The 13,764-nt window shown below is 38.2% G+C and overlaps 1 protein-coding gene across 1 annotated transcript in view; it reads right to left on the bottom strand.

Annotated features, from left to right (window-relative positions):
- Positions 1-2,386: 2,386 nt before the first annotated feature.
- LOC104272190 (centlein-like) overlaps positions 2,387-13,764 on the bottom strand; it is a gene marked incomplete at its 5' end in the record, with an annotated part of 94,176 nt that continues 82,798 nt past the window's right edge. Inside the window, 3 exons of the mRNA XM_009867118.1 lie at positions 2,387-2,488; positions 10,239-10,316; positions 11,654-11,839. Of these exons, the coding sequence (XP_009865420.1) occupies positions 2,387-2,488; positions 10,239-10,316; positions 11,654-11,839 (366 nt within the window). The remainder of the gene's footprint in view (positions 2,489-10,238; positions 10,317-11,653; positions 11,840-13,764) is intronic.

Below are 13,764 nucleotides of genomic sequence, written 5' to 3' on the forward strand. Positions count from 1 at the left end.
CTTCACTTTCCTCAAGTGTTCAGGCACCTCTCCTGTTCCCCATGACTTACCAAAGATGATGGAGAGTGTCTCTTCTGTGGAGCACAAGTGCTGATGGTAGCTCTGTAGGCTCATTTGTCAGCAAGTGAACATTTAATTGATGGAATTGAGGAAACCCTCATTCGAGAAGTGGCAGACGATTGCAGAAGACTCAGATGAAGGGAAAAAAAAAATCTTTACCAAGGTATGGCCTGCAGAACTTGTTTTAGTGGCATCCAAATACAATATTTCAGCCAAGTAAGTTTATCTGGCATATTGACCCTAATAATTTTCAAAAGAAGGGGAAAATTAACCCCACCGTTAGGGCCTAGGCCACAGAGATTTATGGAGAATTATTTTTCTTTGTAGAGCGTTTGTGTCCCTTGTGACATGATGCACAAGGGAAACAGTTGCAAATAAATAACACTTGCTGTATTTTCTGTTCCTTGAAAAAAATTGTGATAATATTGGCTCCATCTGGGCTTAAGGATCTTGTTTTGCTCTTTCTCACTTCAAAAGAAATAGATAATAATTTGGTTCTGCAGCATTCACCACTCTTGCTTACTCTTGGTCCACTGAGAGTTCTCTCCATACCCAGGTGCACAGGAGATATAGAAATTTCAAGGGCCAAGAGAAAAATGTACTAGTCAAGTTATGAGAAAAAGGTACTAATCTGGAAGCTAGTCTCAAAAAGTTCTGTTTCCACGTGAATTAGCTGATCTTCCCTGTTCTTTCACTAGACAAAAGATCAGCAAGTACTAAGACTAGCACTAAGATCAGACTTACATAAGCACATCCTGCAGAGCACAAAAATGAAGACAAAGGGACTAACCATCACAGATTTTGGCCTCATGAAGTTCTTCCCACTTCCCAGCAGTAGATATCATGTTGAAATTATTTTCAAATACATTTTGCTGGAATTACTGACAATCACATGAACATGGCTTCCACATGCTTTGATGGATTTATCTTCCATAATTTTATTTGCATTGGAGCCCAGGTAAATTTCTAGCTTCAGTAAACCCCTGTGGCACACAGTTCCACAGCTCAGTTCCCTTTGCATGGGAGTGGCTTCCCTTTGCTTGCTTTGAATATGTCACCTGATAGTTCCATATGTCCCTTAGTTCTTGCTTTGGAAACAGTGGTGGCCAGACACTCCTAAAGATATGTTTGGGGTTTTTTATACAGGGCTAGCTTCAGTACTTAATTTACTTAAGTGCAGGTGGAATATGCCTGCATGGTTTTCAGTAATTCCATTAAAAATTCTCTCAAGACCCTGTTGCCATCAGGTGTGACTGAAGAGAAGTTTAGTGATGTCTTCCCAACCTGATCCTTTCTTTAGAGGCAGGGATAGGGAACTCCATAAATTAAAAGCAGCACAGTGATATCCTGGGAAAAGCACTGGACTGACATACAGCAAACTTTTCTGTTTCATGTTTCTGTTGAGTGATCTTAGGCCAGCTTGCTTGACTGATGATAATGGTATCTGTTGTAAAACAACTTGATATTCATAGATTAATAGCCATATATGAGTTAATATTATTACCACATGAATTCAGAAACTTGGATCTTCTGGGTTTTTTTTCAAGTGAGTTGGTTCAGAGGAATTCAAACTCTGAAGAACACAGGTGTGAAGAAGCAGCAATTGTTTGTTAGTACTGCCAGAGAAATCTTAGTGGAAACAACTGACCGAAACCGTATACCATTTTCCCAAGGAAAGTGAGAGCTTGCAGCTTGGTGTTAGATGAGAAAGAACTGGAACTACTAGTGAAAAAACCCACAATGGGAATAACTTTATTGTATTGATTTTTTTAAAATGCAATTAAATACATTCTACACAATGTACTCTAACTCAGAAGAAATAATAGCTTTCCCCAGGAGTATTACTCTACATTGAGTATATTCTACAAGCATTCATTTTCTTACAAAGAAGATAAAAGAAATTAGGTATTCAAAATCCTCATATTCCCAGTTCCTAGTAAATTCTACATCTACTGTTCTGACTAGTACAATCAAGAGTTACTTGGGTGCTTTTTACATTTTCTGAATTGTACAGATACATTCTGGTTGTATCAGAAACATACTCCCTCCACAAAGCCTGCACTGGTTCTCATGGCTAAGGCATTTAAAGGAAAATAATTTTTAACTTTGCATTGATTTGCACCAATTTTTGTGTTCAGGAATCAAACACTATACTCTTTTCTAAACAGGAATGTAATTAGTTCCTCTTGTTCAACAACTAATCAGTTCACAGTTCCCACTTATGTATTGAACACGAATATTGACAATTCTTTATGTGAAGAGGAAAGACATGAGGGAATAGCATACACATTCTAGTCATACTTTGCAACGATAGGTCTTAGCAGTATCACACAGTGTGTTTCATGAGAGAACTGTACTCTACTACCAGTTTATTCTTCTCATTTAATTTTTCCAGTACAGCGTCCATTAAATATGAGGCAAAAGGAAACTGAAAAAGAAACATAGTAAGAAAAATTATCACTGAACAATACTTTCTCCACGTGAAAAATCTTTATTAAATATCTTAAATCATTAGATTTCACTTAGTTCTGACAACTACCACACATGTACAGATCTGATATTTAAAATTAGCTTGCCTAGTAGTGTCTGAAAGTTTGCTATAATAAAAATGATAAAAGAACAGAGTAAAATGAACAAACATCTGATTGAACAATTCATGCTTTACTGACCATGTTAATGATGTAAACCGCAGTACCAGCATCTCTGTCATTTATCTTCAATCAGCTGATCAATAAAAGCTTACAGTCATCTCTAGGGCATGCAGAAATGGTAGTTTACGTTCACTACTCCCAGGAGGATGAGGTAGAACTACTAGTACATCTTCCAGTACTGCAGTAACTGCCTTAGACTCACACATGAAAACTTGCGAAAAAAAACCCCAAAGCCAAACAAAATCCTAAAAGCTCCAATTGCATTGACTGGGATGTGACACAAATGTCTGCTCCCCTAAAATATGATACCAAAAAGTGGTATTCATGTATTTATAGAGAAAAGTGAAACCTTCTTTCCTATCTTGAACTCCTGGTGTGACCAGCAGTGACCAAGAGGTCCATCTTGTACCAAAGTAACAGCTGACACTAATATCAGAAAGAGAGATAATCTTACTTTAATAAGGCCACCAGAAATAAATTAGGTAAAATATATCAGTTGTTTGAACAGGCCATTTACGAGCCTCCTCGGCTTTTCAGAACTGTAGTTCAAGGCAATACTTTTGCATCTAGAATCACCCTCTAGTTCCACACTCGAGTATAATTGTTCTGGCTTTATTTTTCACTTCTTTATTTCATCTTACAGAGAAAACTGTATAGTACTCATTCCAGACAGAATACTGCCTGTCTCCTAGATATATGAAACAAAAAACCAAACAAACAGAAGATCCCAGACATAAAAGTACATTAAATACAAATGCTGGTGTAATGTCTGAGCTGATATACAGATACAAATCTCTACACTGGTATTTATAATTACTAACAAGTTGGAAAAAAAATCTAAAATGGTAGCAAGGAAAATCTTGTTAGTAGCAAGCATCTGCCATGAAGTCACTAATGGCAATCCTACATGTTGCATAACAGTCACTTTGCAGTTACAGAGAAGGGAGATTTGAAGGGATGGTATTTGCTGGCCAGATATGTCTCCATCTTTCATAAATAACTTCTGTCTATGGTAAGAATTTTCTAGCAGTCACCTACACCTTCCACCTTTCTCCGGTATGCTATTGTGATGACTTTTTGGGAAGTAGAAGCATCCAACTCACTGAGCACAAATCTGTTCCCAATAATATAAGACATAATCTTATCTGAAATTCTGTGACACTCACGTGCTACTGTGATTTAAAATCACTGACTAAAGCATCCTGTTCACTCTAATTGCTCTCCCTCCTTGTCTAAATATATTTTTTACGAGTACACTATACCATTACCTCAAAGTCTCTAATTCTTCTTGCCTAGCTTGACTACATTAATTTCTGATACATTTCACCTCCTTAATGTTGTGCCCGAGATGAATGGTTTCTTATCGACGTCTCTGGCTCATACCATTCTAGCTACATTTTACTTGCTGCTCACTACTCTCTGTGGCTTCCATGTCACAGCAAAGTGTTCTTTCAAGAACTCTTTCTATTTAAATAATTCATTTAAATCAAGAACATCTGGAAGTTGAATGTTATGCCATTCTTTCAATATTGGTTGGTATCAGAGAAAGGGCTGTATGTTTTTATCTGGTTTTCTTTCCATCAGACACCCAGAAATAGATGATATCTATAGCTTTCATCTTTAATAGAAGCCTGTCAGATTTACTTCTAATCATGGCTCTCTAACTATCCTGGGAAGCTTCCATCTACATTTCTCCCCAGAACTTCACTACTATTGAAAGTGTCTCTTCTCCGAAGTATTCATCTCAGCTTCCAAACGTGCCATATGCTTGGGGAGTTCAGTGAGTGCTCAGTGCACACCTAGGGAGTGAGAGCTTGTTTATACCACTGATAATTATACATTTTAGTACAGAATGATACTTCCTTCAAATGTTTTCCAGTTATCTGTGCCACAACCAGTTCATCTGAACACCACAAATTAACAATGATAGTGAGCCTAAATCAGTACATTATGATAGTGTCTAGGGTCAGGGCTGTGCCAGCCACTGAACACTGACAGATGCTCTCTAACCCCTCTCCCTCGCGAAAGGGGAAGAGAAAAGGAGTAAGGCAGAGAGACTTACGGACTGGAAAAAAACACAGTAACGGCTTTAATAAAACAATATTAGTACTAATAAAAAATAATGAAAATATACAAAACTAATATTGAAACCAACTCCTTCTCCCGACAACAATCAGAAGGTCTAAAATGTGTTAACAGAAAAAGAAAAGTATTTAATTTCTGGAATACATGAACTAGTGTTTACACCTGTTTTAAATCTCCCCATATAGATCAACAGTATAATACATTTACCCAGCAAAACTCCAAACACACTGCTGTGCTGCCTCAAATGGAGTTAAGAGAATCACAAAGAATAAACCAGAATAATACTGAAGAAACTCAGATTACAATGACCAGAATCTCCTAATTTCACTATAAACTAAAAGTCAAAGTTTACAAATAGTATTAGACAAATGCTTTGCTGTTGTTCATTGCTCATTCTGCTTTGTGATGGCTATATATACACAGAATAACAGGATGGTTTGAGTTGGAAGGGACCTTAAACATCATCTCATTCCGACACCTCCCACCAGACCAAGTTGCTCAATGCCGCATCCAGCCTCACTTGGAACACTTCCAGGGAGGAGCCACCTACAATTTCTCTGGACAACCCATTCTAGTGTCTCACCACCCTCACAGAAAATAATTTCTTTCTAATATCTGATCTAAATCTACAATGCTTCAGTGTCAGACTGTTACCTCTTGTCCTATCACTACAGTCCCTGATAAGCAGTCTCTCCCCAGCTTTCCTGTAGGTCCCCTTTAAGTACTGGAGGGCTGCTATAAGGTCTCCCCAGAGCCTTCTCTTTTCCAGGCTGAACAACCCCAGCTCTCTCAGCCTGTCCTCACAGGGAAGCTGCTCCAACTATCTGATCATCTTAATGGCCCTCCTCTGGACTGTCTCAGGCAGGTTCACGTCTTTCTTAGGCTGGCAGGCCCAGAGGTGAACACAGTCCTGCAGGTGAGATCTCACTAGAGCAGAATAGAGGGGAAGAATCACTTCCTTGACCATGATTATACAAATCTATATGTGCCTGTCTGTATTCCTATCCTGAGTGACCAAGCCAATCTCTCATTTTGCAGTCCAGGACAAGTAATATAATGTGGTTGTGTCTGTGTGCATGATATAAAACATAGATTTATACCACAATGGATTGTCAATGCACAGGACTGATCTCTTATTCTTGTAATGACAAAAAACATGTACTTTCTGGTGGTCTGATATCAATGTTAATGGTGCCCAGATACGGTTCAGACTTCACCAGTACTGCTCCTTAGGGTGCAGGTACTTGAAACACTTGGTGATGGTAGCAGTGGTGAGCGTGCACTGGTGTGTTTGTTCAGGGGTGAATACACAGGTGTGCGTATGAGCAGAGGACAGGCAATGAGCAGAGACCTGTTCAAAGAGAAGACACACACAGGTTGGAGACAGACTAATGAAAGCAAAGCAGGTGAGTTCCAACCCCATAAATTTGAATTGAAGCAATCACAGCTTTTAGTGCTCATTCCCAGATGACACCAGAAGATACCTGTATTTAGAAGCCAGTGCAAATCCTAAAAAGGGGTTGGAGAAAATGCCTGCCAATGAAGAGTGAGTATTCTATTCCAAACCCTATTCTAGCGATGGATTATGCAGAGCACTCACAGAAGAGAGGAGAGTGAGTTTTTCTGCAGGTTTTCACTGTTGGAATGTGATTTGTAGATCCATAATGAGGTCATGAGAGGAAAGATTTTATTAGACAGCTTTGTTTATGGAAGATGTAGTATCCCAAGGAGTACATAAGGGGAGAGAGAAGGAAAATGCTGATGTATATCTGATAAGGGACGTGCTAAATCATTTGCTTCAGTGCTTGGAAGAGTTAGGCAGATGATTGGTATTTTATTAAAAAATAGTTCTTGAAGACTTCAGGCAGTAATCTGTGTTGGATTAACATCCTGTACTGACATACAAAATTATTAATGGATTGTTCAGAGATGCTGTTCCTTACAATCAGGCACAATGAATGAAAGCCTTGGGTGGTACAAGAAATCTTGTCTAAAGTTTCCTATGACAGAAAAAAAAAAAAGCTAGAGAAAATTTGTTAGGTTTTTCTCTATGATAATAAAAAAGGGAGTCCTACTATACTGTGCCAGGCTTAAATAACATGACATACATAACCAGATAGGTAGAAGAAGCCTCATCACTTGCCATGCAAGATGTAAACACAGATACATATTCAGATAGCCATACCTGTTCCCTCCTTTCACAAACACTACGGACAGCTAAAACCTCAATGGTCTATAATGCGATATCTCTCCCAGCTTCTCTGCCCCATGTCCAGTCGCTAAGGCATTGTCAGATGTCTCTACACATGACACAGACATTCCTGTGCAGGTAGAAGGTATCTGCATGTGTGTCTGTGAAGCCTCTCCACATAAAAGTTCTTCACTGCCAAAAGAACTTTCTACTTTTTATCCTAATGTCATTTATTAAGATGTTTCATGTCTCTACTTTAGTGAGACCACTCCAGTCACTTGCTGTTAATGTGCAAATAAAAAAAGATGACTGAAAAAATACTTGTTGGCCATACAAGACATAGGTTCAGACAACAAGTGAATTTTGACCAGCTCTGTAGAATTCGGAACATGACTGTACTTTTTGACCATATGATTCTTATTTACATAATAACATTCTGATGCAGAGATGTCTCTATGAAATTCTAAGTTTTTTAGCAGTGGTGTAGTTTCACCGCATGAGTTGCTATAGTAGTTGATAAAAAAAGGAGACAAACTCTAAATGGAGTCTGTGAGCCTCAAGAATGCAAAAATATTTATCACTGAAATACTAACATTCTTGTAAAGCTGACAGAAATTAGACATCTTCAAGTCCTAAGAGTACAGAAAATAAAGATACAGGTGAAGTGTAAAACAGAGGTGTGCTACCCTTTATCATTAGGCTTTAGGGCACTCTATGAAAAGACAGTAAAAAGCAACTAGTGCTTCCCCCAGTCCCCCCAAAAATTCTAATGCAGCAGTAAAATGGAATATGTCAGTAATAAAAACAAAATGTCTATGACATTTTAAATGCTATCGTACTGTCACAGTGGAATAAAATTAGCTTGAAGAATGATCTAAAGGGATATGATGCAGTTCATTATGTGTAACAGCAGCAGCAGCAGTTCCCAGTGTTCATAAAGGTTTCTCCATTAAATTTACCTCCAATCAATAATTAGGAGTCCACAAATAAACCTAGGCAATTAAATCAATACTGCTGCGCAATTATGTTCCGAAGTCCTGGCTCAATGGCACAAAAAGACACTATATCAAACTGCAATATTAAGTGATCTGATGCAATTTCAACTGAACATTTTCTCAGAATAACAGAAAAGGGCAAGCCTGCATCTTTCTCCAAGATGCAAACGGCTATGCAGTCTGCCAGCCTGTAACACTGAGCGATCTGTTACAAGAAAAGTCCTGACAGAAAGCTTGCACTTCACCATGAGCTTTATTTTTCTGACCAGATATATTACCAATACCTACTAAAGAAAACCACAGCCTAACTCAGCAAGATACAAGTTAAGCATTTCAACGGGCACGGCATTCTTCTGTGAAACACTCCCAAACAGAGATCAAGAAATCTTGCAGTTTCCATGCATGTGACTTAATATGAACAGAAATGAAAAGCAGAGCTCACGGCTCCCCCAAGGCACTACTCCCCTTGCAGTTCTAAAGAGAGTCAGCTTGCCAAGAATTACTTTTACCCTCAGCGCTTCTCTGAGGAACCCCACAAGATGGAGCAAATATCACTGAAAACCACTATTAACTTGTACACAAGCAGCTAAAAGCAACGAGTCCCTCTATCCTTAGCTAATATTTGCAATCCTAATATAGTTGGTTACATAGACAACAGCCCCCTCATCCTTCATGTCCTGGTTACTGCTGTCTGTTTATATCAAAGAGAAGTGGTAAAATTCTGTTTAGAATTTTATAAGAATTTACCAAAGAATGATAACAAAAAAATCAGATAAGAATCAGGAAATCCAGCATTCCTATTTTGGAGTCCATAATATGGGCACAATCTTGACATTTATAGATTCAAGAAAAAAAATCCTAAAATTAAGGCAATTTAGTGACAGAAATATTTGTGCTTTTACTGCTAAGTTCCATGTAACATTACAAGCTTAAATTAAAATGCCAATACTTCTGACAAAACCAGTAAAAGCAAAACTGTTATTTTCATCTCCTCCACTGCAGCAATTGAACAGTCTTACTTGTAGTATCTTTTGATAATGATAGAAGGAAAAATTCTTATTTCTTAAAAATCTAGTCATAGGACACAATCCAGACACAAAAGCTATTAATGATATAATATATAAATCTAAATGCAAGTGTTGCCTTGAAATGGCTTTCAAAATATTTTCAATCATTCCCACTCTTAACCCAAAAGAACTGCATCACTGATGAACCTGTGCTGGTGAATATGCATTAGGAACACTGGATTTATAGATCAAATTTTATTTCTTTTCAGACATCAGCTACCCATCATCTGAATAAAGGAGACAACTAAAATGTAATGGAAAAGTTTCAAGAGTCCATGTATGTTGTCAGTGATGTCCAAACAAAAGCTGACTATGGCTAAAAAAACAGGGCTCTCACCTGCCAATAAACTGCCCTTGATCACTTACAAGAGGGGAGCATCCCAGCAGACTCTGTGTGTATTAAAAAAAAGACTTGAAAGAGAAGAAGAAGTATCACACAGGTCACAGCGGCAGTCTCAATGGACCCCTCAGGGATTTCTGCTAGTCTCAGCCTTGTCATCCTCTATGCAGCTTTCCTCTCTGCCCAGAAAATGTCGATAGGAAAATGTTTGAGGGGCCTCTGGTGGAAATTTTTTCATTCTTTCTGCATTGACAGGATGCCAAATCAATATTTACTTCCCACTAACAAGCTGCTCGAGGTCTCAGTAGAAAATATTGTAGAGAATGCGAGAAGACACGATAATAAACAGCTGTCTGGCTATGAGGAAAACATGAATTGACTGGAAACAGGTCCACAGTAAAAGGTCACTGAAACCCATGAACTCCTCAGGTGTCCATATCAACTACTAACTTTAAAGACACATAATAAAAAAATCTCTTTTTCCTAAGAGGTACCAGAGAATGGATCCTCTTCACTGTAGCAAGCATTACATACTGTTTCAATAATTCAATTAACACATTTGCCAAGATTTGTGCTGGCTTTCTCCAGTATTGTTTCACTAGTTTCAGTTGTTAAATTAGCTACCACAAATCCTTGTTTAACATCTCTTCAGTTTTACCTATTAACTCTTAAGAGAAATAAAAAGGAAACGCTACCAAACAAAGATTTTATATTGCCTTATCACAGTACAGTTTGGGACCGTCAGTGGCAACATAATTACAAATACAATGGATTAATTACAACCTAAACCCACTTAGCTACTCACAGCAGAAAGCTGTAATTCATTATGGGAAGATATAAATTTAGCACCTGTGTTTCAAGAAGTTTCTGTATATACTGCAGCCATTCTTTATCTTTTTCAAATTCCATTTTTGTCGTTGCTGTTTCCTAAAAATAGACAAATATAGCATAGACACAGTATGTTGACACTGAGAAGAACACATGTACAGTAAAGGTAATGTGTAACTGGATATACATTAAATAAACAGCATGTGGAAGTGGGAACTACGCTTGCACAACTAGTCATCCTAAGCATATCCACCAAGTATGAGGACTCCGTTAAATTTATAAATCTATCCTTGTCTGTGCATAACCCTTAGAAACATGCAGTGCATGCTCTTTTCACATGAATGTACAAAGCACGTGTGATCTATGTGCAAATTTTACAAGTTCAGCGTAAAGGTTCCCAAGCCTACACACTGATAAATGTGAAATTTATCTACAATTTGTGCAGCGTAAATTCATCATCTGTATTTTAAATTTCTTTCCTATTCATAGTTAAGAATGTTTGTGTATTTTTCACATATATTTACAACAGTGATTACAACAAAAGATATAGGATGTAGAAATTACTTTGAGAATGAAAAAAACAAGAAACAATCCCATCAGAGTGGATCACTTTACAGGGGTGCATAAATGCTAGTAAACAGGGCAGAGATCTGTCCATTTTATCTGTATTCACGAATGTAACCCGTGTCTGCACATACACATGCAATGCACCTTCATTTGACCAATGTGAAAACTCTCTGTTGTGACTTCTGCAACATAAAGCTCCAATAAGGCTAAACCTAAGTCATCACCAGAGCAGTGTTACAGCCCCAATAACGGTCAACTCCTAGATGCTCATGTACAAGATTTTTCATGTATTATTTGATTAGGCCTAGATAAATCTGGATAAGAAATCCTATTACTGTATCTATTTAATGGAGGTTGATTTGATGAAACTCTATCAAATATTTCATTAAAAAGTTGTATGATAGAATCAACAGAAAGAGGCAATGGATTCCCCCCGAAACTATCTGTCTATTAGAAATACTTTTAATATGTATCACAATTCAAGAAAGAAAGCATCAATGGAATCAATCTGCCACAGCAATACACATTCTAATGTTGTTTTCATTGATGCAGAAGTCTTTTTAAAATGTACAACCCTGTCAAATGGTCTCATGAAAAAGGAAACTACTAAGGATTTTCAAATAATGTCTGTACATCTACATTCTCAAAATAGTATATCTGTATTTTATTTATGTGTGCCCAAAGTCTTGCCACCTTATGAACCTCTGACCTGACCTTTTCATTTGAATCTAGCTATTCTTTTCTTTTTGTGCTGGATGCTGCCCAGTGAAATTCCAGTCTTTACATAGAAATCCTTTTCCTCAGGAGCAGAAACAAACAGCTTCTTCTGATCTAACCCCTTTTACTGATGAGTCCTTAAAATAACTTACCTCATCCTCTTCTACTTCCAATATCTCCTCCAGATCTCTTGTTGAGACATTAAGGATAGATGCTGCCAACTGAACAGACTCTTGGGAAAGACCCTTTTTGCACACTCCGACTTCTTCCTTTTTTTTGGCCTGTTTTATTTTTGTTCTCAGCTCCTGTACGCTGTGCTGTAACTCTCTGGTCAGAGCCTGGAAGATGCAAGAAAAAATACTCCACTGCAATTTTTCTCCAAGTGCAAACACTATGGAAAAAAACCTGCATCATTTAGACTAAACTCCTTCAGATAGGAATTATCTTGATTCTGTGCTATTGGTTCAATAGGATACGTGATGTCATATTAAATAACACAGTATTTAGAACACATAAATAGTTTTAAATACAGATACCAATTTTTTTTGTATATCTTTAGCAAAATAACTATATTCATTATCTCATCAGTAGTAAGACAAAGCAGCTTCCACAGAATCAATTAAAAATCCTTCGCTCATCCAGTCTCCCAGAAATGTCATTGAAATAACAACAGAAGTGTTAGGCTTTACTGTGGTCAAACCGAGATCTTTCTAAAGCTTAGTCATACCTCACTCTATGAAGAAACATCAGTACAACTCTTTTTTCAAAGCCTGAAATTTTGGTTCCTACCAATACAGGGTAATTCAGAACTGTCCTGGCTACCTTTTCTGCCCAATATAACTTCTACAGTTTAAATCATCACACTAGCGGTTATCCATTGTTGATAAGCAGAACACCCTAGAAGCACCAATTACACCTGGGGTGCACTAAAAAAAGTACGTCCAGCAGGTCTAGGGATGTTCTCCTCCCCATCTACTCTACCCTGGTGAGACCAGAGCTGGAATACTGTGTCTGGTTTTGGGCTCCCCAGTTCAAGAGGAACCTACTGGAGAGAGTCCAACGGAGAGCTACAGGGATGATCAAGGGACTTGAACATCTCTCCTGTGAAGAGAGACTCAGAGAGCTGGGGCTGTTTAGCCCTGAAAGGAGATGGTTGAGAGGGGACCTTTTTAATGTATACAAATATCTGAGAGGTGGGCGTCAAGGGGAAGGAGACAATCTCTTCACAATGGTGCCCAGTAATAGAACAAGAAATAATGGGTGTAAGTAAGAACATAGGAAGTTCCACCTCAACATGAGGAGAAACTTCTTTACTGTGAGGGTGACAGAGCACTGGCACAGGCTGCCCAGAGAGGTTGTGGAGTCTCCTTCTCTGGAGACTTTCAAAACCCGCCTGGATGCGTTCCTGCGTGGCCTGCCCTAGGTGATCCTGCTCTGGCGGGGGCTTGGAGTAGGTGATCTCTAGAGGTCCATTCCAACCCCTCACATCTGTGATTCTATGATGATGGCGGTTATTATTATCATCATCATCATCATCATTATTATTATTATTATTACTCAAGGCTTGCATAGGAAGGTTTGAGTTCCCTGTGGAACTGGGAACAACCCATACAGAAGGCCTGGCCAGGCCAAGCAGTCTCTTTGCAAGATAGTAGGTGTTTCAAGCAAGTATCAGCTCAGGCAGTGGAAGGAAGATCAGGTGCCAGACCATAACCATTGCAATTGTTTTTTAACCCTGGCTTTGACAAGGTCTGAAGCAGGCATGCCAAGAGAAGCCTCAATTTTGGATCTCATTTCTGCTGTTGAAGACTTTTAATTAGTTTTAAGCAAGAACTAGAGCTTGATAGGATGTCTAATGCTGCTTATGCTCCATAATTAAACTGTCTTTATTATCATTACTACTATTACTAGTGACTAACAGGACAATAATAATAAAGGACAATTTTCCTGCTAGAAGGAAGCCAGAAAGATGGTCACGGGGCAAAAAAAAATCGAGAAAAACAAAAAGAATACTACTGCAAGAAAACTGTTTGAAAAATTTAAATGAGAAGAGATGAAAACCATCACGTGGAGTGGAAGACAGCAATTACTGGTATTTAATAAAGCTGATGTACAAACCTAGGGAAAGGGGAAAATAGCAAGATGACTAGAATAATATTGTACTCATGGTTAATGGAAAAGAAGAAACCCAGCTGGCGTGAGGCCACTCTCCTTTGCTGCTTTAAAACTAGAATGAAAGGAACAGTACAAAACATCCTGCTGA

This window comes from Apaloderma vittatum, unplaced genomic scaffold, assembly GCF_000703405.1.
Source record: "Apaloderma vittatum isolate BGI_N311 unplaced genomic scaffold, ASM70340v1 scaffold14123, whole genome shotgun sequence".
Lineage (NCBI taxonomy): Eukaryota > Metazoa > Chordata > Aves > Trogoniformes > Trogonidae > Apaloderma > Apaloderma vittatum.